Raw genomic sequence first — 25,485 nt, forward strand, 5'->3', positions numbered from 1 at the left:
GTTGATGTCAGTAGTCACCATGTAATGCTTTGTTTTACCTGTGAGGGCGCTATAGGGTAAAATAACATTTTCTGGCTCCTCCCATAGGCACATCCAGAGCTATATGGATGACTAGAGCAGCGTTTTCCAACCAGGGTGCCTCCAGCTGTTGCACAGCTACAGATCCCAGCAACAGCTGGAGGCACCCTGGTTTGCAAACAATGCTCTCATGGCTTGTATCAGAGGAAAGGAATGAAAGGAACCTTGGACCTTTGTATTAGGTCCAGGGTGGTCCCTGTTGTCTTCTTCCCACCCCACTGGCTGGCCTTGACCGATGTCTGCCTGTTTTGGTATAGGACAGTGGTCCCCCACCCGGTCCTCATGGCCCACCAACATTCTGTTTTTTGTTTTTTTCCCCCAGTTACGCTTTAGGAATAGAATAGGGAAAAATATAAAATCCTGGACAGTTGGTGGGCTTCTTGTATAGGGAGTGATGCATGCTCAGTTTGGCTGAGTGTACATGTGTCACCCACATACTACACAGGATGAGTTTCTCTGATTACACAACCCAGTATATAGACTGCTGAAATACATAATGCAGTGTTTCCGCAACTAAGACACCCTGGTTGGGAAATCGAAGGGTTTTGTCCACTAGAGTCAATTCTACATTACTAAATCTCCCAGCGTTTCCTACCTGTTTATACCTGTCCGGAGGTGTGAGGACAACACGTCCCAGGTATCTTACCTTCTGTACCCTGTGAGCAACAATCATCTTGTAATAAAGGTCAGGGGCTACATTCAACTAAAAAAAAAAAAAAGTGAGACGTATAAAAAAAATATATATGGAGAAACCCAAAACAATTATGCCATCTAGACTGGCTATGCTTGGTGCATTGAATGTGGCTGCAGTAATATATATTGTCAAGGCAGAGAGTCATAACTTAGTGGTCCTAGGGGAGGGAACAAAGCATGGGGTTAGGCTGCTGGCTGGGGGCCACTAATGTACAGTCATGTGATGTAGAGAAGCTGCTGTCCTGCTGCATAGATGGAGGCCTGGTAAACAGCTAGGGGTGTGCCGGTGTTTCCAGTGACCTCACCAGCAGAATAGTGAGTACAGGTCTGGAGTATAATACAGGATATAACTCAGGATCAGTACAGGATAAGTAATGTAATGTATGTACACAGTGACTCCACCAGCAGAATAGTGAGTACAGCTCTGGAGTATAATACAGGATATAACTCAGGATCAGTACAGGATAAGTAATGTAATGTATGTATACAGTGATCTCACCAGCAGAATAGTGAGTGCAGCTCTGGAGTATAATACAGGATATAACTCAGGATCAGTAATGTAATGTATGTACACAGTGACCACACCAGCAGAATAGTGAGTACAGCTCTGGAGTATAATACAGGATATAACTCAGGATCAGTACAGGATAAGTAATGTAATGTATGTACACAGTGACCTCACCAGCAGAATAGTGAGTACAGATCTGGAGTATAATACAGGATATAACTCAGGATCAGTACAGGATAAGTAATATAATGTATGTACACAGTGACCTCACCAGCAGAATAGTGAGTACAGCTCTGCAGTGTAATACAGGATATAACTCAGGATCAGTACAGGATAAGTAATGTATGTACACAGTGACTTAGCAGAATACTGAGTGCAGCTCTGAAGTATCATTCGCACACAGAGTTACTCAACTATAATAGGTGGACATACATGCGTCAGTCTATACACTAAGATCTGTAACCAGAACGGGATCCATGTGACAATTCAGGAACACTGCCAAAAGCCTATTTAAATGGGCACTGTCATTTGTAAAAAATAAAAATTTTGTACAATGTTATATGTATATTTTATTAAAAAAAAAAAATCTGTATATTTTTTGTAAAAAATGCTGTCCCTGCAGCTACTGCATGTGTGTCTCTGAGGAGACCAATTACAGGAAGTGTTGGGTAACAAGCCGGGCTCTGGGCACAAGCCGGGCACCGAGGACAAGCCGGGCACCGAGGACAAGCCGGGCACCGAGGACAAGCCGGGCACCGAGGACAAGCCGGGCACCGAGGACTAGCCGGGCTCGGGGCACAAGCCGGGCACCGAGGACTAGCCGGGCTGGGGGCACAAGCCGGGCACCGAGGACAAGCCGGTCTCGGGGCACAAGCCGGGCACCGAGGATAAGCCAGGCTCTGGGCACAAGCCGGGCACCGAGGACAAGCAGGGCTGTGGGCACAAGCCGGGCACCGAGGACAAGCCGGGCTCTGGGCACAAGCCGGGCACCGAGGACAAGCCGGGCTCTGGGCACAAGCCGGTTACTGAGGCTCTGAAATCCCCGGCTCACACAGGAGGATAGCCAGGAGAGCCTGCACAGAGTCCTGTGTCTTCCCACCCCCCCCCCCCCCCCCCGCCATCAGAGACCCAATACAAATTGCTGCAGGGAAAAGAGAACATTTTTTTCACCCATAAATATACACTTTTTTTTTTTACCAATGTATATAAAAATACATATGTTACATACGTTATATTAAAAGTTTTTCCAAATGACAGGAACACTTTAGGCATTTCCTTAACGTACCCTACAAAATTGCTTCAAACCAGATCTACACGTCACAGTATCCACTAAATAAATATTTAAAAAAAGGCTTTAAAGCAGTGTTTCCCAACCAGGGTGCCTCCAGCTGTTGCAAAGACACCCTTGTTGGGAAACACTGCTTTAAAGTAACAGTAAGATCACCAAAGTCCTGGCCATAGTGGTTGAGAGTGCAGGAGGTAACAATGTATGTGCTCGTGACTTTATGGCTCCATACATCACATGAAGCAGACCTTTCATGACATCCGCCACATCGTCAGACCAATACCCAGCAGCCGCCAGCGTCAGAGACGTCCAATTGGATACTTCCACCCACAATATGGCTGCCTCCGAATATTCCCTGAACCATATTTCCTAGCAGTGAGTGCTCAGTGTAGGTCTTTACCGATTATCAGTCCTAAAGTTACAGTATAAATATTAATGCATATATTAATTTTTTTTTCTTTTTTTTAACCAAAGCATTTAAATTTAAATTAAGCACAAAAAAATTTATGAGGACAGGGGAGGGGAGAAAAGAAAACAAACATGGAAAGTGCTTTATATCATGATTTTTGTTTTTGATAGGTAACTCAATTAGGGGTGGGGCAATTTGGCTGGCCGCGCAAAGAACGATAAAATAAAGTTACCACCAGGCTTATTAATTCAGAATCCCTTCCGAAAGACGCGTTCCTGGCCTCCTGGAAGAGAGCGACGGAAACTTTTACAAGAGACACGAGTGCCACAGGGAAGAGGGGGGAGGAGGACAGAAACCGGGAGAAGTCAATGTTACAGTAAGTATTTGCGCCTGGAATCCTCGTCCAGCGTTAGGTCAACTACTTCCGGGGGTGAAGTCCAGTTCTGCTGGGTGTTGACGCTCGTCCATGATGGAGTTTGGTGCGAGCTGTGATACTGAGAGCCGGCAGCATGCTTCCAGGAAGACACACTCTGTATGACGCCCCCGCGTGGATGAACAAACCTGTGAGGATAGGACAACATACCGCGGTATTATTTACAGAGCTACTGGAAGGATACATTGAAATACGGGGGAAAATCTTAGAATGCAGAGGTTCAAATCCAGCAGTGGCTACAGATATGTACAATCCTATCTTTTAAAGCAGTGGTTCTCAACCTTTTTGGGCTGGGTTCCCCTTGACAGCCCATTCCTAAAAAATGTACCTCCATAGTAGAGACATTTTGTAATGATTATAGTATAATTCATTTGCTTTACTTTCCTCTATAACAGGCTCTCCCTCTCCCGATGATTTACAGGTGACGTCTTCTCTAACCGGAGTTGTTCACTTTTCTTCACTATTTGGCCTAGACCGCCATTAAGATTTCTCCCATACAAGACTTCTCCACAGAACCAGCCAAACAAATATTTTAGGCTCCTTTCTGCAGTACAATACCCACCTATTTACAAACCCCCCCACTGTTTATTGTCACACACAGTAATAGCACCCTTTTGCGTCCCCATAAAGTTGTTAGGCCCCCTCTGTGCCCCCATATATAGTTGTAGGCCCCCAAACTGCCCCCATATATAGTTGTAGGCCACCATACTGTCCCGCTTTGTTGCTCCACTGCTCCTCTGGTCTGGGGACCTATTACTATGACACAGCAGTAGGTTCACGGTCTGCAGGGGCAGTGGAGCAACAAATCTGATGGTAGTTACTGTCCACAGCAGCACAGTGCTCGTGCTTCCCCTTTGCTGTCCTCCTGCTCCGCTCCTCGGTGTGGTGACGTCAGCCTACCATTTCTTTCAAAATGGTCCAGACCAGTTACCAGTGGCTGCCATTACTGATATTTTTTCAAGTACCCCGTGGAAAACTGCTAAGTACCCCAGGTTGAGAACCACTGTTTTAACGCATTTATCTATAAGCTGTGGACCTCTGCCTGTTGTAGAACTACAGCTTCCAGCATGCCCAGACAGCCATTTGCCGACCAAGTGACTAATTTCTTTCTATTTCTTTCTGCAGTGGAGTCTTTAAAGGGATAGTCCAACGCTGAAAAACGTATCCCCTATCCTAAAGATAGGGGATAAGTTTCAGATCGCGGGGGGGGTCCGACTAATGGGGCCCCCCGTGAACTCCTGTACGGGGCCCCGGCTCGCTGGCCAGATAGTGGGTGTCAACCACTGAAAGAAGCGGCACCCGACACGCCCCCTCAATACAGCGCTAAGGCAGAGCCTGAGATTGCCAAAGGCAATGCTCCAGCTTTGCCATAGAGTTGTATTGAGGGGGCGTGTCAGCCGCCCCTTCCTTGGGTGGTACACTTCGTTTGGTGGGCCCCGTACAGGAGATCGCGGGGGGCCCCACATCTGAAACTTATCCCCTATCCTAAGGATAGGGGATAAGGTTTTCAGCACTGGACTACTCCATTAAAAGAGTGATGCCGCATTGGGAAAAGTGATTGAATTTCTTTAAAAAACAGCACCACACCTGTCCTTAGGTTGTGTGAGTTATTGCAGCTTAGTTCCATTAAAGTGAATGGAGCCAAGTTGTAATATCGATCACAACCTCTGAACAGGTCTTGTGCTATTTTTATTTTGGAAGAAATAAGCTGTTTTGCTATTGCTGGATAACCTCTTCATAAATGTATGATTTCATAGTGTTCTGGGACCCTGCCCCTGTGTTATGCTGCTCATGGTTTGTTTTTGGCTGGCCTTTAGCAGTCTGGGAATGCTGGGATTTGTAGTTCTGCAACAGCTAGGAGGACACTAGTTGGGAAGTACTGATCTAAAGTCCTAATTCAGCTGTAACAGGACACACATTGGCGTGATGAAAGGCTGACTTGACCACAAGTGTCGTCTCCCTAAATAAGAATTTGGGATTGTATACATTACAGCCAAACCCGCCAGGCACCCAACAGATGATTTTGGGGAGGAGAGAGATCGGACATGCTGATCCTTTAGTTCCAAGGAAGATAAACTGTCAGTCATCTGGCACAGCCTCCTAAGTCTATTAAGAAGACATAAGCAAGTGTTTTCCAACCAGGGTGCCTCCAGCTGTTGCAAAACAAACTCCTAGCATGCCCGGACAGCCAAAGGCTGTCCGGGCATGCTGGGAGTTGTAGTTTTGCAACAGCTGGAGGCACCCTGGTTGGGAAACACTGGCATAAGCGCTGATCCGTGTGGTCATTTGTATGGTGGAAAGCTGTAATGTGTCTGTGCTATAGGTAGTTTTTATTTTCAGGGAGATCTGTCACACCACAGTGAACCTACCTGGCATATTCCTGCACCCCCACAATCTCCACTTCGCTGCCAGAAGATGCAATGTTAATTTCAGCATTATTCTGCGCACTGCTGGGGGGCGCTTTATCACAGGATGGCAGTCCTGGTTCATTACCTGCAGAAAGAAAGGGAGAAAAAAAATATCATCAGGACCCAGGTAGTCTCCATGTGTAAAAGGAGTATACGGTGTATAGGTTTTTTTTTTGATACTCCATTAAAGTATAGAGCATTGTTTCCCAACCAGGGTGCCTCCAGCTGTTGCAAAACTACAACTTCCAGCATGGCCGGACAGCCAGCGGCTGTCCGGTCATGCTGGGAGTTGTAGTTTTGAAACACCTGGAGGCACCCTGGTTGGGAAACATTGGTATAGAGGGTATGGAAACTGGAATAACCAAGTCAAATAGGCAGAAGATTATTTTAGGGTACGTTTACACACAATATGCTGTGGGTTTCCCTACTATGGGCTTTCATGGGTCTGCAAGAAAAGCTGCAACAGTGGCAGGTTTGCAAACTTTCGTGGACCCATTGAAGTCAAGGATCGCAAAATCCCCCGCAGGTTTTTTTTGATGCAGGAATTCCACAGTGGATTATTTTCGTGTGAATGTACCCTTAGGGTAGGGTCACATGTGCCGTGTTTTGCTGAGCCTCTTGTTCGTTGACTTCAATGGGTAGGAAAATATGCAGCAAAATACGGCACGTGTAACCCTTAAAGGGGTACTCCACACCTAGACATCTTATCCCCTATCCAAAGGATGTCTGACACCCCCCCGGGGCAGCGGAGTACCCATTTAGGGTACATTCACACATACAAATCCTGCACATCAAATCTGCGCAGGATCCTGTAACTGCAGATTAGAAGCTGAGCTCAGTCATTTAGTTTACACTGAAATCTGCAGCAGAAAATCCTGTGCATCAAATCCTGCGTACATGTGAATGTACCCTAAAAGAAAGTTTAATAACCGTCGACTGAATTCAGGGGGTAACTAACATCTTGGCGGCCATAACAGAGACCCCACTTATTATTTTAATCCTGATTATTTCTATTTCTGGCTCAAAGCAGAGGATTTATAGGGCAATGTGCCTGGTGTCCTATTGTAGATGGCAGTGGGGGAGAGGCTCCTGCTGCAGCCAGATGCCAAACAGCCAGAGTGAGGTTTTATGTGATGGAATATGTATGTGCTCAATATGACACAGGATACCATCAAGTTCTTTCTGCCAACAGTCTTATGTGTCTAAATGAGTGAAGTGAAAGAAGGCTTTTTTTTTTTTTTAAATGTATACTCTCATCTTTAAAGTTAATTTATCACCTAGATTGTATTATCTTGATCAAAGACATATCAAAATGTATTTTTTTTAATCTAATCGGTTTCAATTTTCTGATTTTAATTTTTCTTTATTTTTTTGTACATTATTACCTGGGGCATTTTTAACAACATTTAATAATATGCTTTTCAGCAGGACTCACACAGGCTGTCCCATTCAGATGAATTGGAGACGTTACTGGGCATGCTCTTTGAACTAATCAGGGGTCATTCTGCAGGGAGGGGGAGGCTGAGCTCTGAGCCATTATAAATTGTGTCTCATCGATCTCCTGGTGTCCCCTTTCATGGTACTCCTAACTGTGACAATAGCTTTTCCTTACATATCAGCCTCCCTCTCACTGTAGAATTAACTCCTTAAAGTTCACCAAGTAAGCCCAGAAACCTTTCTTATTTATATAATTTATTTAAATATATGGTACAGCTATAGTCTATTGTGCCCCAGCTTGCCTTAAAGTATATCTCTAAATTCTCAGGCAAGAACTGACCCCTTTAGTGAGGAAAGGTTTTTAGCCTTCCCCGATTTGGCAGGGAAAATGTAGTACGACATCTAGATCAGTGGTTTCCAAACAGTGAACTTTTCAGCTAGTGCAAAACTACAACTCCCAGCATGCACGGACAACCAACCACTGAGACAACTGATCTAGATAAATGCTCGGCCTTAAAATATAAGAACCACTCTGCTCTGCTCCCATTCATATCAATGTGACAGCTTCAGTCTATTGTTGCTTGGTTTGCTCTAAAGCATCTCTCTAAATGCTGTTACAAGCTCAGGCAAGAGCACAAATAAAACAAAAAACAAACAAAAATTAATAAAAGTAATAAAAATAATAAATATATATTTTTCCTGTGTGTGTATATATGTGGAGATATAGATATAGATATATATATAAATATACATATATATATACATATACATACACACTATGGATGTCCCGATACGGATACTGGACATTTGCACGAGTACTTGTACGGCATGTATCACGGATATGCCCTGTGCACACTACCGAACTATGCAGCTCACTCAGCAGCTGAGTGGGCGTCACAGCCAGGACCTGTGGCTAATGCCGAACATCACCGATCATGGGGATGCCCAGCATTAACTCTTTTGGACGCTGCGATCAGCTTTGATAGCAGCATCTAAAAGTCCTGAAATTAACTGCCGGTTAGCTCAGGGATGCTGATCGGGATCATCGTGGTGAAATCGCGGTGTCCCGATCAGCTGAGAGGACGGAGGTCCCTTTGCACACTCTGTGCTCCATTGCTACAGTAATCCATGGCAGGTAGTAGTAAAGGAGCACAGATAACACTGATCAATGCTGTATTGTGGCATTGCATTGATCAGCACATAATGGTGGGGACTAAAAAATAATGGAAAAAAAATGTGGGAAAAAATGCTCCTTTTCCCCCCCATTGAAAAAGTATCGGTAATTGGTATTAGCGAGTTCTTTAAAAAAAAAATTATATCGGGACATCCCTATATATATCTCAGAAACATTCACTTTATATATATAAAAAAAAAAATAATAATAAAACGGGCGTACCAGAATCGGCGTTGAGTTCTTCAAGAAGCCCCCGTGTGCGCCATGTTGGCGGGGGTTCCTGCTTGGACACAGAACTATTATGTTCCTTAACAACTGTGGCAGCCAGCATGTTGTCAACGTTCAACACTTCTGGGTCAGAGTTTGTATCGGAGATATCATAATGTGTTACAACGGGCGGCCCATCTGTAACGAGAGAGGAGGAGACGGTCAACCCAACCCATGCTGCGGACTCATCAGCTACACTATAGAAGATACATAGGACCCCAATAAATCCTCAAGTCTACATTTGTCAGCTATATCTGCTGAAACTAGGTACGTTTATGAGGATGGAGCTCGCCGAGTATCGCATTTTACAGATTTACCCTACAAATGAACTTTAATGTTGCCCTGATCTTGAGTTTCTTCATCTCCAGCTCTACTTGCATCCAGAGCAGCATTCACAATCCACCAGAGATGTGAGGTCTGGAGGAGCGATTAAAAATGCTGTCTGGTTTTCCATCTTTCTGGAACACTTGTATAAGGAAAAGTTGCAAGATCTCTGCTTGCTGTCTGTGATTGGGAAAATGTGGAATTTTCAGCATTGTATAGACAATGAAAGTAGTTTTCCCATTTAGGGTATTGCTCACACGGCGGAAATTCCGAGCTGAATCAGGCAGAAAAATTCCACCCGGAAATTCTGTTGCAGTTTTTCAATGGGATTCTGCTGCACAGCGTACTAGTGGAATTTTACGTGGCAGAGATTCCGATTCCAGACTCTGCACAAAGAATTGACGTGTAAGTTCTTTTTGCGCAATCAGTTTGGAAATACATTTTTAGCCTTGTCGATTTGTCTGGGGGAAATGTAGTACTAAATCTAGATAAATGGTCTACAAAGTGTGGACCATCAGCTGGAGCACAACTACAACTCCCAGCATGCTCGGACAGCCAATATTAAAGGAGTAGTCCAGTGGTGACCCAGTGGTGAACAACTTATCCCCTACCTTTTCTCCTTAGGGGAAAAGTTTGAGATCGCGGGGGGGGGGGGGGGGATCTCCTGTACAGAGCCCCGACAGCCCGCGGGAAGGGGGCATGTCGACCTCCGCACGAAGCGGCGGCCGACACGCCCCCTCAATACAACTCTATGGCAGAGCCGGAGCGCTTAGGATAGGGGATAAGTTTGAGATCGCGGGGGGTCCAATCCCTGGGGCCCCCTGCGATCTCTCTGTACGGGGGCCAGGCTCTTCAGCCAGATAGCGGGTGTCGACCACAGCACGAAGCGGCGGCCGACACGCCCCCTCAATACAACTCTATGGCAGAGCCGAAGCGCTGCCTTCGGCAATCTCCGGCTCTGCCATAGAGATGTATTGAGGGGGCGTGTCGGCCGCCGCTTCGTGCGGTGGTCGACACCCGCTATCTGGCCGGAGAGCCTGGCCCCCGTACAGAGAGATCGCAGGGGGCCCCAGCGATCGGACTCCCCGCGATCTCAAACTTATCCCCTATCCTTAGGATAGGGGATAAGTTTTTCACCACTGGACTACTCCTTTAAGGTCCAAACAGCTTCCAGACAAATATTAGATTTATTTATAAATATATTATAATATATATATATATATATATATATATATATATATATATATATATATATATATATAAAACATTTTTATATTATTTTATTATTAATAAAAACAAATAAAATAAATATTTTTATTATAACTAATTATTTTTATTATTTATATTATAATAAATATATTTTTTATTCCATTTTTTCCCCACTCCCTAAAAGCAAAGCAGAGATCTTTGTGTGAAACAAAATGTGTTAAACTTTTCATCATACAGTAACCATGTTTTATTAACATTAATATTAGACAACTCCCTATTATGTCTACTATTAATGGGGAACTAAAATTGTACAAATATGTAAAAAAAAAACAGGCTTGGGGGTTCCCATACGCCCCATATAAGACACCACAATGTTTTCATAAATAGACAATACAGCCATTGGCTGATACAGAACGTGTCCTCATTTACCTTTATTAAAAATAAATAAATAAAAACACCCACAATGCTCCATTACTGAACATAATAAAGCACATGGACACATAACAAGAACATGACATGGCTATTAGTGCAATACAGAACATGATGTTAATACAATGGTCAATCAATGCCACCTCTGAGGTCGGCGTCACGGCTGCACAATACTAGCGCGTTGGGGGTTCGGGCGACAGATAAGTATTGGCTTCTACTGAGAAAAAATATAGATTTGGACCTTGGAGATTGCGATTAGATGGCTGAAGTGGAACAGAGAGAATTTTGCCTCAGTCAAGCTGATTTTTTTCCCCCTGTAGTACCCCCCACAGGAAAAACAAGGTATTACAATGGTTTGCTAAAAGGGCACCATTGATCCACTGGTCTAATGTGTATAGTGGCCTTCTAACTGTGGACCTCCAGCTGTTGCAAAACTACAACTTCCAGCATGCCCGGACAGCCTTCGGCTGTCCGGGCATGCTGGAAGTTGTAGTTTTACAACAGCTGGAAGGACCCTGGTTGGGGAACACTGCACTGTCCTGTGAACAGGGGACAAGGGTTTATTTTATTTTTTATTTTTTTTATTTCTCTCTCTCTATATATATCTCTATCTATCTCTCTATATGTGTGTGTGTATATATATATATATATATATATTTACACACACACACACACACACACATCTAATATATATCTATTTATCTCTCTACCTATATCTCTCTCTCCATATCTATATATATCTATATATATATTTTTGTTTAATTTTTTATTTTTTTTTTAAACAAAATCTTGCTTTAGTATAAAGCGACTCTTACCCTAATATGTATGTCCGCCTACAATGAAGTTAGCCCTGACCGGTGAGGATGGGAAAAACCAGAGCTCGCCATTAGATGTCGGCCAATGGACCTAAGGTTTATAACCGGCTTCAGAGCTGACAATCACGGCTGCCAGAAACAGCACCATGCCTGTCAATAGGTTTAGTCTGCTACTGAAGTCAATGGGGCAGCGTTGCAGTACCAGATGTGGACAGGTGTTACGCTCTTCTTGGAAGAAAGCGGACATGTTTTTTTCTAGTCCTGAACAGGAGTCAAGTGTCCGATGTGGCTAGAAATTTTCATGTGGTTCCTAAACAGGTTTTACAGAGAAGCAGCACTACATGGCGGCCGCTTATCCCAAGCTGAACATGACTAAATGGGGTTCTACAGGATTAAAAAAATGATAGCTGCTTTATTTCAAAATCAGCACCACCCCTGTCCTCATGTTGGGTGTTGTATCTCAACTGGTCTCCCTTCACTTCAATGGAACGGAGCTTCAATAGCAAACAATCTGACGACAAGGATGGCGCTGATTTTTTTTTGGGGGGGGGGGGGGTGGAATGTAGCTATACGTTTTTTCTTTTAATCCTGGAAACCCCTCATTAATGGGGGACTGATCTGACCTACAGGATACCTATGATGGTCTATGCCCACTGTATGTATAAAGGGGTACTTCCGAACGCTGGCCAGTGGAGTACCCCTTTAAATGGGTCTATGATGTTGTGGTGGAATAGTACGGAAGTTGTACCCCTGTACCCTTGCTGCCCTGTCAGGCAGCCTACTTAGTGTCCCCTAGTGAATATGTTGTACTGCCTGTATTATATGGTATATAAGGATGTTCTAGCTTTAAGAATGTTAACATGTGATCACCAGTTGTCGTATGAGTGTAACCCAGGAGGTATCAGTGACCATGTGACTTAAGGGTGACCTATGGGACCCCACCAGAGTCTCCCCTATAAAATCCCTGGGAGAAGTCTCTTCACGCTCTTTCAGCTGAGTTGCAGTGCAGTCAAGTCCTAGAGTGTGTCTGGAGTCCATAGGAGACCTCAAGTCAGTCCAGCATCCATTACTCTACAAGTACCATAAGCTACAACCACAGCATTGTCAGTCTCAAGTCAAGTCAGTCACCTAGTCAGTCATCTATTGTCAAGTCCGAGTGGCCTTCACTAAAATTGTCCAAATCTACTACAAGTCCCAGCAAGCCCTTAAAGGAGAACTCCAGAGTATAAAAATTGTCCCCCATACTGCCGGCAGTAAAAAAATAAAGAAGTACATACCTTCCTCCGCTCCCCTGGGGACTCCGGTAACAGGCTTCGGTCTCCGCCGTGATCCTCTTCCTGGTTGCCGGTGGTCGGAGAGTGACTGCGCTCAGCCAATCACCAGCCGCAGCAAAGTCCCGACTCGGCCGGCGATAGGCTGAGCGGTAGTGTAACGTTTTCGGCCCCGGCAGCAGGTGCCGATCTAGTAAAGAATTTTGTGTCCTGAAGCGTTCTCACACTGCCGCTCAGCCTATCACTGGCCGAGTCGGACTTCGCTGCGGCTGGTGATTGGCTGAGCCCAGTATGATTCTCAGACCACCGGCAACCAGGAAGTGGATCGCGGCGGAGAACGGAGCCGGTTACCGGAGGAAGGTATGTACAGCTTTATTTATTTTTTTACTGCCGGCAGTATGGGCGACAATTTTTATACTCTGGAGTTTCCTTTAAAGGGGTACTTTAGTGAAAACCTTTTTTCTTTTAAATCAACTGGTGGCAGAAAGTTAAACATATTTGTAAATTACTTCTATTAAAATATCTTAATCCTTCCTGTACTTATTAGCTGCTCTATACTACAGAGGAAATTCTTTTCTTTTTGGAATGCTCTCTGATGACATCACGAGCACAGTGCTCTCTGCTGACGTTATTATAATAATAATGCTTTATTTATTGTTGTCCTTAGTGGGATTTGAACCAAAGTCCCCAGCACTGCAGGGCAGCAGTGCTAACCACTGAGCCACCATGCTGCCCTTAGCATACATCTGCTATGCATGGTTGCTAAAATGGACAGAGATGTCAGCAGAGAGCACTGTGGTCGTGATGTCATCAGTGTTCCAAAAAGAAAGGAATTTCCTCTGTAGCATTCAGCAGCTAATAAGTACTGGAAGGATTAAGATTTTTTAATAGAAGTAATTTACAAATATGTTTAACTTTCTGCCACCAGTTGATTTAAAAGAAAAAAGGTTTTCACCGGAGTACCCCTTTAAAGTCTCTGAAGTCACTGGTCACCTCTTTGGGCCCTGGCTGAACTGTATAGACTGTACCATGTGTCACTCAGTAAAGCTATCGTTATCTGTAACTTGGCATCTGAGTCAATATTGCCCCAGTGCATAGCGCAGGATCCAGCGGTAAAGCTTCGGGTGGTATTGAGGATAAACCAAGCCCTGGCATCACGAATACAAGTGGATAATGCCACCTGCCCTACATCACATGTCTATGATGATGCAAAAATAGGAGCAAATTTTAAAGCCATAAATGATACCAAAAATATTCTGGTCTCTGTTCCACTTTAGTCATCTAATCCCATCTAGAGGCCGTCCAGTATTTCCACCTTTATGTGCAATGTAGACTGTTGAACGTCCATTGTGGTCTAGCAAGATTGTTATATCCTCCAGTCACATCCAGAGCTGCATTCGAAAGCCTGCACATATGTTCATGAAACCCATCAACTTAGAGCTGACAGACATCACATCCTCTCCCCACACAAAGCATTCTGGGAGACATCATTACAATAAGCATGCTGTTCGTAGTCTACATGATCACGATACCATCTTCTACATTCAGGACTTAGGCCAAATGGAAAATTTGGCTGGGTCACTGTCAACAGGGCAATGCATTCTGGGAATTTAGATCTGCCAGCGGGTCACATGTCTGACTTTTTGGGGAAACTTGTCAGATTCCAAGGATGACCACTAACAATGTGTAAGGAGCTCAGGAAAGAAAAGGAGGCGAATATAAAAATAAAAATAGACCAAAACTTAAAATCTGTAAACAATTTTGTCCTAAAAAACAAACACTTTTAAAAAATTTCAAAACGTGAATTGCAAATTTAGATGTCAATAGTCAAAGCTAGGGGGCGCTCTGTGCATTGTGCAGCTAGATTGACGGCCGACCTCAGAACTGCGGGGTGTGTATTAGCTTCAACATCCATCTCAGTGACATTAGCTCAGTGCAGAAGATACAAGGGTCAAGTACAATATTGACAAGCCGATCAGGAACACGGCGCACGCCGTGTGCTCAGCAGTGTAACCCCCCTCTCCGGCTGCGCGGTTACACTTTACATGCAGTCATCATTTTAATTTTCTTTGTAATTTGCATGGCTAGGATTTAAGAAATTCAATGTAATTGATGAAAATACGGAATTACTCTGCATGTTGGATATAAAAAGGCAAAAGATCAAGTCAAAATTGTACCACTCCTACATGTACATTCATGCAAAAAATGTATCCGAAATGTATATACATGCAGAGTGATTGAGATTTTACCACCTACCCAGAGGATAGACTTGGAAAGGGAGGGGGCTACGTCAATTCTTCATCAGTATTAACTGCACTCTGGTATCTTCCACACTCCCAAACAGAAAAGCTCATGACTTATCATAAATCACGTGTACAGAGGAAGCAGACACTTCTATACAGAGTCAGAGCATGCAACCCCCCCAAATGCAACTTCAGAAATATATGGGGTATACAAAAGGCAAAGAGACCCCCCTGCAATTCCTTTGTGAGAACAGGATTCAAAGGGAGTGTCCACCTCTCATAGTATACAATGTGGGCTCAGTTCACATATGTCCTCGAGACTATATTAGAGCCTCTGCTGCAGATTCTGTCACTTTGGTAGGAAGAACAGAACTATTTGTCATATTAATGATGGACAAAACCCAATGGACCCCCGATTATAAACCCCAACGAAAGCCACAATGCAGATGTGAACAGAGCCCGACATATAGAATAAATCTACATAAAAAAAAGGAACTTTGTACATACATTACTAATACGTAGATACATCCTGTATTATACTCCAGAGCTGCACTCACTATTCTGCTGGTGGGGTCACTGTGTACATTACATTACTTATCCTGTACTGATCCCGAGTTATATCCTGTATTATACTCCAGAGCTGCACTCACTATTCTGCTGGTGGGGTCACTGTGTACATTACATTACTTATCCTGTACTGATCCTGAGTTATATCCTGTATTATACTCCAGAGCTGTACTCACTATTCTGCTGGTGAGGTCACTGTGTACATACATTACATTACTTATCCTGTACTGATCCTGAGTTATATCCTGTATTATACTCCAGAGCTGTACTCACTATTCTGCTGGTGGGGGGGTCACTGTGTACATACATTACATTACTTATCCTGTACTGATCCTGAGTTATATCATGTATTATACGCCAGAGCTGTACTCACAATTCTGCTGGAGTCACTATGTACATACATTATATTACTTATCCTGTACCTATCCTGAGTTATATCCTGTATTATACTCCAGAGCTGTACTCACTATTCTGCTGGTGAGGTCATTGTGTATATACATTACTTATCCTGTACTGATCCTGAGTTATATCCTGTATTATACTTCAGAGCTGTACTCACTATTCTGCTGGTGAGGTCACTGTGTACATACATTACATTACTTATCCTGTACTGATCCTGAGTTATATCCTGTATTATACACCAGAGCTGTACTCACTATTCTGCTGGTGGGGTCACTGTGTATACATTACATTACTTATCCTGTACTGATCCTGAGTTATATCCTGTATTATACTTCAGAGCTGTACTCACTATTCTGCTGGTGAGGTCACTGTGTACATACATTACATTACTTATCCTGTACTGATCCAGAGTTATATCCTGTATTATACTCCAGAGCTGTACTCACTATTCTGCTGGTGGGGTCACTGTGTATACATTACATTACTTATCCTGTACTGATCCTGAGTTATATCCTGTATTATACTCCAGAGCTGTACTCACTATTCTGCTGTTGGGGTCACCATGTACAAAGATTCCTTATACAGAGTCTGTGCCCTCTTTATGTAGCTTCATTCTATAGGTAACCCGGCAGAGGTGGACATGCCCTTTAACAGTACAATAACTTCAACAACAATCTTTATAAACACATTGTACAGAAGCAGAATGTATCATAAGGAGGAAACATTAAGTTACATCTTAACACATTGTTTTCAGCATATAAAAGATACAGACACAAGTCATTGGCTCTGCCTTCCTTTACCAAGCCAGTGGTCTGCAAGCAGTGGTTCCCCAGCTGTTCCTGGACTACAACTCCCAGCATGACGTTGCAGCCGCAGACCACGTAACATCACACAACCATACCACATACTAGAACTATCTGGGGTTGTGATTGTTCTAGAACAGTGATTTCCATCCCTCCCCCCATCAAATGTTGCAAAACTACAACTCCAAGCATGCCCGGACAGCAGAGTTGTAGTTTTGCAACATCTTGGAGGGACAGTTTCTAGAACGTTATATCTTGTTTCCTAAACACAATCACATAGTATAAAGAGGGACCCTAACCTGTATAGAACAGCACCGCAGAGGCCAGTAAATCAGTCTGACACCAGGGTAGACATCATGTATATTTATTTATACTAAGGTACACTAGTTACAGAATAAAGTTACAGGGTTTCTTTTATGTTACACAATGAAATGCATTAACACTTTACAGCCGCACTTTCATCTCAAGTGAAGAATTCTATATAGCTCCGTACTCCCCCCATGTCCCACACCGTATGGGAATTAAGGGGGTGGCTGGGATCCACTTCCATGTCTGGCGCGAAATGTAGGGATATAATCAGGAGCGATATTGCAGGGGGAATGAGCCCTTTAAACAGCAGTGGACAGGCAGGATTACCAGTGTTTCCCTACGAAGGTGCCTCCAGCTGTTGCAAAACTACAACTCCCAGCATGCCCGGACAGCCAACGGCTGTCCGGGCATGCTGGGAGTTGAAGTTTTGCAACAGCTGGAGGCACCCTGGTTGGGAAACACTGCCTCATACAATATATGCGCCCAAAAAAAGTAAATAAAAATAAAAAAAAAATTGCAATATAAAATACCCACTCGCCTATATGTCATCTCTACCCACCTCCCTGCCTTTTTGTTACATGATGAGCACGAAATAAAAGCAACTTTGAAATAAGAAGCTACCTGGTGTCCGAGGTGAGTGCTCCAATGCACACTGCTTTTCTTAATTGAGATGTATATAAAATATTTATATTATAATTTTTTGTGCACATATATATATGCGCGCAGAAAAAAAAATGAATATATATTTTATATTATAGTAATTTTTATTTTTTGTGCGTATATATATATATATATATATATATATATATATATATATATATATGTGCACACAAAAAAAATAAAAAATGAATATAAATATATATATTTTTAATATTATAATTTTTTAAGCGCACATATATGTGCGTACAAAAAAAAGTATATAAAGAGAGAGAGAGATATATTTTCTGCAAGTAGTACATAGAGACAGTAGCTTAGTCGGTATAAAAAGTTCAGTTCCCCTATAATAAATACCTCAATACAACAGAGACATACACAAGGAGGAGGTTACATGTTTGAAACATAACCCATGTGTCTATACTCCATGGGGGAAATTTATCAAAACCTGTCCAGATGAAAAAATTGCTGAGTTGCCCATAGCAACCAATCAGATTGCTTGTTTCATTTTTAACAAGGCCTCTGCAAAATGAAAGAAGCGACCTGATTGGTTGCTATGGGCATCTCAAAACCTGTCCAGAGGAAAAGTTGTGGAGTTGCCCATAGCAACCAGATCGCTTTCATTTTTAACAAAGCCTCTGCAAAATGAAAGAAGCGATCTGATTGGTTGCTATGGGCAACGCCACAACTTTCCCTCTGGACAGGTTTTGATAAAACTCCCCCTCCCCCTTCCTTCTAAGGCCCATGGACATCTACAGTGTGTACGTAATGCTGCCTACCATCTGCACATGAACATTACACATATGATGTCCACCTTTCACCAGTAGATGGCGTGACAACAGTGGAGAGGAAACCAAGGGGCAAGAACAAGGCTCCAGCGTCTTCCCATCACTGTTGGCTGGATCAGCCTGTCCTGCTGTGTTCACCTTGCTACACAAGAGGAATCTGGCAGAGAAAGGGTGCCACACTCTATATATGTTTGTAAATGAATGTGTGTTGTGCTCACCTTAAACTGAGCAAAAAACCCATTATAAAACACTTATACCCTTAGTGTTGAAAATATATATAGAAAAACAGAAATGGTTCGGTGCTCACAGTACGGGCATTCACGGCATATTGGCAAGGTAATTGTCGATCCAGATAATGTCCAAAATCGGTCGATCCCTAATATTAAGATATCTATATACCCCCGCTGCTGAAGAAAGGACCTATGGTGGTCGTGAAACACGTCCAGCCTGTTTATACCATTATACAGTGAGGGAATATTACTGCTGCCCACCATAGACTGCCAACTTAATATTCTCTTGCTGGAGAAAGAATGTGTTTCAGTTTTGCCACAAAAAGAACGTGGATGGGCATAAAAACTAACATTTTCTAAGACTATACATATTAAGAGAACCATTTTATACACAAGGACTACAAGTGGCATAATGCCCTATTGATTATAAGTGCTATAAGATCTCTTAAGCTATTGGATGGCCACTATCATGCACTTTATACTATAGCAGCAGTAATCCCCACTATATATTCCTATATTTTAGTTATTTTTAAGATTGTGTTTTATTGTATAGCCTGTAGTTATCCACAAGGGCCTTGTGGCTTATCGGACAGCTCTTTTACTGTGATAATGCCTTTATTAAATCTAATATTTGAGATACCGAATCCATAACATTTTGAGCACCGTACCTTTTCTATTTTCTTCATTCACATCATGATTTTGCAAACGTGCGCTATAAATCTAAACTGCATACAGTTTTAACAGCATGGGAGAGATTAAAACCTGCCCAGAGGAAAAGTTGTTTAGTTGCCCATAGCAAAAATGGCCTTTTCAAAAGTGAAAGAAGAGATCTGATTGGTTGCTAAGGGGCAACTCAGCAACTTCTCCTCTGGATAGGTTTTGATAAGTCCCCATGTGTTTTGAATTTATACTTTTTTTTTAATTAACACTTTCTTGCAATAAAGTAAAAATTTCAAGGAAAGTATGTGTGGTATGCCATGTGCAAAAAAAAAAAAATAATAAATAAATAAATAAAAACATATCCCAAAAACCATATGCCACATTAGACCCATCCGTTTTTCACTGACGTTAATATAAAAAAAAAAAAAAAAAAAAAAGTACACGGTCCATATAGTGCTGGGTGGAATACCGATTCATTCCGAATAACTGTTTTCTCTTTACGATATGAATTTTTCAAATGCAGCAATACCATTTCCATAGCAACCAACTCCAATGCGTGAAACGTCCAGTCGCTCAGCATCTCTGGGAAGTGTAGTCCAAGCCGCACTGAACTGACTGAGTAGCTGGGAGGGGACTACAACTCCCAGCGAGCACGTGACTTCAGGGTTGGCGCAGGAAACTCGAGCAGAACTGCAGAGCCATTGAGGAGAGTTACCAGGCGGTCTGACCGAGACTCCAGGTACCATGGTGAGGACCCCCGACCACCTGAAACTCTACTGAGGACCACCCCCGAAATACCGTTAAATACAGCGAAACCGCCATAATTTAGAAAAATACCATGATATACATTTTTGGTCATACCGCGCAGCACTAGGTCCATATACTAACAGGTCACAAAACAGTTACAGCTGCAGATTTGTGTACCGGATTCTTCTTGTTGCAGGTTTTCGCATGGGAGGTCTATGTATATGGTTTCCTATATGACTGTTAGTTTTCTTATACAAAACTGTACACGGTAACCCTATAGCAAAATCATGATGTGAATGCACCCTCACAGTGTACACGCGTGTGTTAATAGGTTTGTGTCACACAGATGTTAAAAGGGTACTCCGCCCCTGGCATCTTATCCCCTATCCAAAGGATAGGGGATAAGATGTCAGATCGCCGCAGTCCCGCTGCCGGGGATCGCCGCTGTGGCACTGCGCTATCATTACTGCACAGAGCGAGTTTGCTCTGTGCGTAACGACGGGCGATACAGGGGCCGGAGCAGCGTGACGTCATGGCTCCGCCCCTAATGACAACACTGCCCGTCCCCTTAATGCAAGTCTATGGCAGGGGGCGTGACGACCGCCACACCCCCTCCCATAGACTTGTATTGACGGGGTGGGCCGTGACGTCACGAGGGGCGGAGCCGTGACGCAACGATGCTCCGGCCCCTGTATTGCCCGTCATTACGTGCAGAGAAATCTCGCTCTGCGCAGTAATGATAGCGCGGTGCTGCAGCGGCGATTCCCGGGGTCCCCAGCAGCGGGACCGTGGCGATCAGACATCTTATCCACTATCCTTTGCATAGGGGATAAGATGACTAGGGGCGGAGTACCCCTTTAACAGGGTACGCCAACATGAGGTAAACAAATGTAAAATGCTACAGAAGCATTTAGCATTGCTTACTTGTCTGCCCCTGTTCTGAAACCACCAAAATCTACTTGTTTTTGGGGTCTTGGTCTCGTACTTCCTGGTTACTGAGTACTACAATTCCCAGAATGCATGGGCTTTCTTTCCCTCAGCGCCTTATCACAGTTCTCCCACTCTGCTTACCACCCCCCCCCCCCCCCTTTCCCTTAAGCAATCCTGCCAGTTCTCTATTCAGAGCTATGGCAAAACATCTTTTTTTTCGCAGCAGACTATCGCAGTGAGGTTGCAGTGCCTGCTGCATTGATTTCCTGTCTGCTCCTCTGCCTGTGGCACTGCTCAGCGCAAGGCAGCATGCTGTAAGCACACCTTATTCTCCCTAAATGTCCCGATAAGGATATATACGTATATATGACATGTGTATATGACAGGCAAAGTCAGAGGTGGTGACATCATTAAGGGGGTGGGGCCAAAGCTCAGAAGATTCAGCTCTTTATGAAGCAATACATCAGTGGGTCTATGTGGATGAAGGTAGAAGACAACTCAAAGCAATACAGCACTGGAGTGTGTGGCAGCTGCTTTGCTTTCCAGGATAGATGCATCTACATAGTGGATTGTCCCTTTATACAATTTGGGCTGTTTTGTCTGAATCCCAAGCAGATCAGCGTTTACAGCTGAAACTATCAATGGAGTCGTGTTCAGTGTTTTTATATGGCGTGCCCTCAGCTCTCTGCGGAAACTTTCCATTTGGAGCTCCGCTTAATAAAGCAAACATCCACCAATAGGGGGTATATAGGCTTTGGTTGCCCTAAAATTCTGGCCCTCCTTGTCTCTTCTCTACCAGGTGACAAGCCGGCCTTGTGTAGATTACTGGGGGATCAGTAAGGGGAGTACGAGTTACAAGATGTGTGTGTGTGTGTGTTACATTTTTGATCGCTGTTGACCTAACATTGGTTCAGCTGGCAGCTATCTCTTCCAATTCCCCCCATAAAGTGAATCTTCTCCCCAAGCATAAAAGGATCTGTCATGCTGAAACCCAAAATGGCCGACCATTCTCTCTCCAAACAAGGTAAAGTAAGGAGGCCTCTATACACATTAGATGAGTGTTTCCCAACCAGGGTGCCTCCAGCTGTTGCAAAACTACAACTCCCAGTATGCCCAGACAGCCTTCGGCTCTCTGGGCATGCTGGGAGATGTAGTTTTGCAACAGCAGGAGGCATCCTGGTTGGGAAACACTGCAATAGATGGTCAATTCTGCAGGGTTCTGTCGATTTTAATATGATGTGCATGGGCGGCTCTAGTTACTTCGTATGATGCTAGTCCATACAAGTCATTGAGGGCTGCAATACAGTAGTTCTAATCTTATCTATGAGTATTATACTATATTTTTTTTGTCCATAAGGGGCAGTGTTATAGTAGCTATATTTTTATACATAAAACATTTTAGCAGTTATATACTTGTACATAGGGAACAAATATTTATAGTATATTCTTGTACAGTATTCTAGCTGTTATATTCTTGTCCACAGGGGGCAGTATTATAATTTCAAAATTAATTAAGGTTGTTAAAAAAAAAAAAAAAAAACAACATTTATATAGAACCTGCTTTTTGTGGCCCAGAGAGGTCATCAGACCAGTTTTCATTTCTCTTCCCTCCTAATTCTTGACAGCTCATACAAAGTGCAATACTCAGCAGGCGATGATTATGAGCACACAAGAAAATGCTCTGCCAGAGTATTAAAGGGGTACTCCACCGAAAAACTTTTTTTTTTTTTTTTTTTTTTTTAAATAAACAGGTGCCAGAAAGTTAAAAAGATTTGTATGTCACTTCTATTAAAAAAATCTTAATCCTTCCAGTACTTCTCAGCTGCTATATGGTCTACAGGAAGTTATTTTCTTTTTGAATTTCCTTTCTGTCTGACCTCAGTGCTCTTTGCTGACACCTCTGTTCATTTTAGGAATTGTCCACAGTAGGATAGGTTTTCTATGGGGATTTGCTCCTACTATGGATAGTTCCTGTTATGGACAGATGTCAGCAGAGAGCATTGTGGTCAGACAGAAAGGAAATTCAAAAAGAAAATAACTTCCTGTGGATCTTACAGCAGCTGATAAGTACCGGAAGGATTAAAGGGGTACTACCGTGGAAAACTAATTTTTTTAAAAAAAATCAACTGTTGCCAGAAAGTTAAAAAGATTTGTATATCACTTCTATTAAAAAATCCTAATCCTTCCAGTACTTTTTAGGGGCTGTATACTAAAGAGAAATCCAAAAAAGAAATGCATTTCCTCTGATGTCATGACCACAGAGCTCTCTGTTGACCTCTGCTGTCCATTTTAGGAACTGTCCAGAGCAGGAGAAAATCCCCATAACAAACATATGCTTCTCTGGACAGTTCCTAAAATGGACAGCAGAGGTCAGCCGAGAGCACTGTGGTCATGACCTCAGAGGAAATGCATTTCTTCTTTGGATTTCTCTTTAGTATACAGCCCCTAAAAAGTACTGGAAGATATAAGATTTTGTAACAGAAGTGATTTACAAATCTGTTTAACTTTCTGGCACCAGTTGATTTAAAAAAAAATGTTTACCAGTGGAGTACCCCTTTAAAGCCCATGGACTCCTTATTGCATTGTACTATATTTTGCAATGAAAGTTTATTTTCCCCAAAATTTGCTGCATTTCTCTTCTGAAGCCTGTGTGTTCCCCCATAAAGTACAGACTGCTCTGTTTGGTTCAGAGTACAATCTGTTTTCTCTGTTCTTGTCATAAATGAGCTTAGAAGATCGTTCAGGATATTACACAGAAAGGCTGGAGACTAGCCATCAGGAGGCTCCTTTAATCTGACTGGTTGCTCTGGGCAACTCCGCAAGTTTTGCTCTGGACAGGTTTTGATAAATCTCCCCTAATATGTGAGAACATGCCAGCTGCTGAAGAGGAACGAACATACATCTCAAGGACCTATGGAAAAAAAAAAAGTTTTTTGTGCACTAAAATAAACACAAATAATGATAATAAAAAACTGCATTAAATCTGTACTTCACCAAGTCACTCAAGTAAGGTGGGAACAAACTTTAGTAAAAGTTGTTGGCGATTGCCTCTGTAGTAAACAAGCTCCAGATCTTTTGCAGAAATGTTTCTAATGCCCTGATCATTTGAATGCAGAAATAACCACATTCACATGTATGGGGCAGATTTTGTTTAGATTCAGAAATGGTTTCTGCAAATCTGTATGTAAAACCACTCTGACACGTCTCTGTCCTGTATGCATAGATACAAGTCCGGTGATTTGTACGTGCACATTTACTGAAGGATCTGTCAATGGTTAAAGACTGCTCTATTTTCATATATTTATTTAAAAAAAAAAAAAAAAAAAAAGATTTTACCAGATTAGGATAGGTCAGGAAAAAGAGGCAGAAGCAGACAGCGCCATACATTGTGTAGTGGCTGTGCTGGGTTACTGCAGCTCCACAGCTGAGGTGCAGTAACACACTAAGGCCACTATCTACTGTATACATGAAGCCACAGCACTGACAAAGAGCCAAATGGTGAGACAACTGAAGGACCCTTATCAGCTATTGATAACCTCTTCTGTGGATAGGCCATCAAAGAAACAAATATGGGATTTAAAAAAATATTCAAAAATGTCTAACAATGAACATAAAACTGTAATGCAAATAAAAGCAGCAGCAAAACCAACATGAATGCATATCCAGGCATTTCCTGCCAGTTCTGTCTAAAATGTATTTCTGGAAAGAAGACTAAGAGGAAACTGCAGAAACTATCCTGGGCAGCTCTATTCTAACTACTGGGGAAAAGGGACAAAATACAGACATCTAGAGGATAAATGGATAGAGCTCCATAGTGTAATAAATAAAGATAGTGTAAACGGGAACTCTACAATCACGCAGACCCAATGGAGTTGTGCAAACCATACACAACAATAGTATTAAGGAGCAATGGCTAAAATGCGGTCCTTCTGTAGTCTTCCTGTCCCAGAATAGTAGCAGTGATATTTTGGGAAGGGGTGTTGGGACTTAGGAACATGGCATGATTTCCGCTTCGCTGACCGGACCACCACACAGCGTAACACACAAACTAACCACAGTGAAACATGTTTCTCGACTTAATGGCAGCTTCATCATGGCCGATTGCCTGACAAAGTGGCCATTGAGCAGAGAAACTTGTTGCATTGGAGGTAAAGTAATTTGTCTTTAACCCCTGAGGTGGTGGTCCGGTCGCACCGTGGGAATCCTGCCATATTCCATAGATACACAAAGGTGAAATAGCACTACTTTAATCCATAGGCGGTGTCCGGTATTACACTTCAGCCTTTCACTAAAATTGGGATGAGCTGCGATACTAGAGAGCCTATGTAAGCGAGTTGCTGTTTCTGGGGTAGAGTGTATTTAGGCTTACTGGTGCAGGCTTCCTGACTGAGGTTTGTCCAGGTCTCCGATGT

At 43.0% G+C, this 25,485-nt stretch overlaps 1 protein-coding gene across 2 annotated transcripts in view; it reads right to left on the reverse strand.

Annotated features, from left to right (window-relative positions):
* Positions 1 to 2,388: 2,388 nt before the first annotated feature.
* ARK2N (arkadia (RNF111) N-terminal like PKA signaling regulator 2N) overlaps positions 2,389 to 25,485 on the reverse strand; it is a 47,409-nt gene continuing 24,312 nt past the window's right edge. The window contains exons 3-5 of one of the 2 annotated variants that reach the window (XM_056543439.1): positions 8,648 to 8,830; positions 5,776 to 5,899; positions 2,389 to 3,534 (exon numbers count right to left, since the gene is read on the reverse strand). In XM_056543439.1, the coding sequence (XP_056399414.1) occupies positions 3,345 to 3,534; positions 5,776 to 5,899; positions 8,648 to 8,830 (497 nt within the window). In that variant the 3' untranslated portion in view covers positions 2,389 to 3,344. The remainder of the gene's footprint in view (positions 3,535 to 5,775; positions 5,900 to 8,647; positions 8,831 to 25,485) is intronic. The other variant, XM_056543457.1, reaches the window with a different exon arrangement.

Source organism: Hyla sarda, chromosome 1 (genome assembly GCF_029499605.1).
Source record: "Hyla sarda isolate aHylSar1 chromosome 1, aHylSar1.hap1, whole genome shotgun sequence".
Taxonomy (NCBI): domain Eukaryota; kingdom Metazoa; phylum Chordata; class Amphibia; order Anura; family Hylidae; genus Hyla; species Hyla sarda.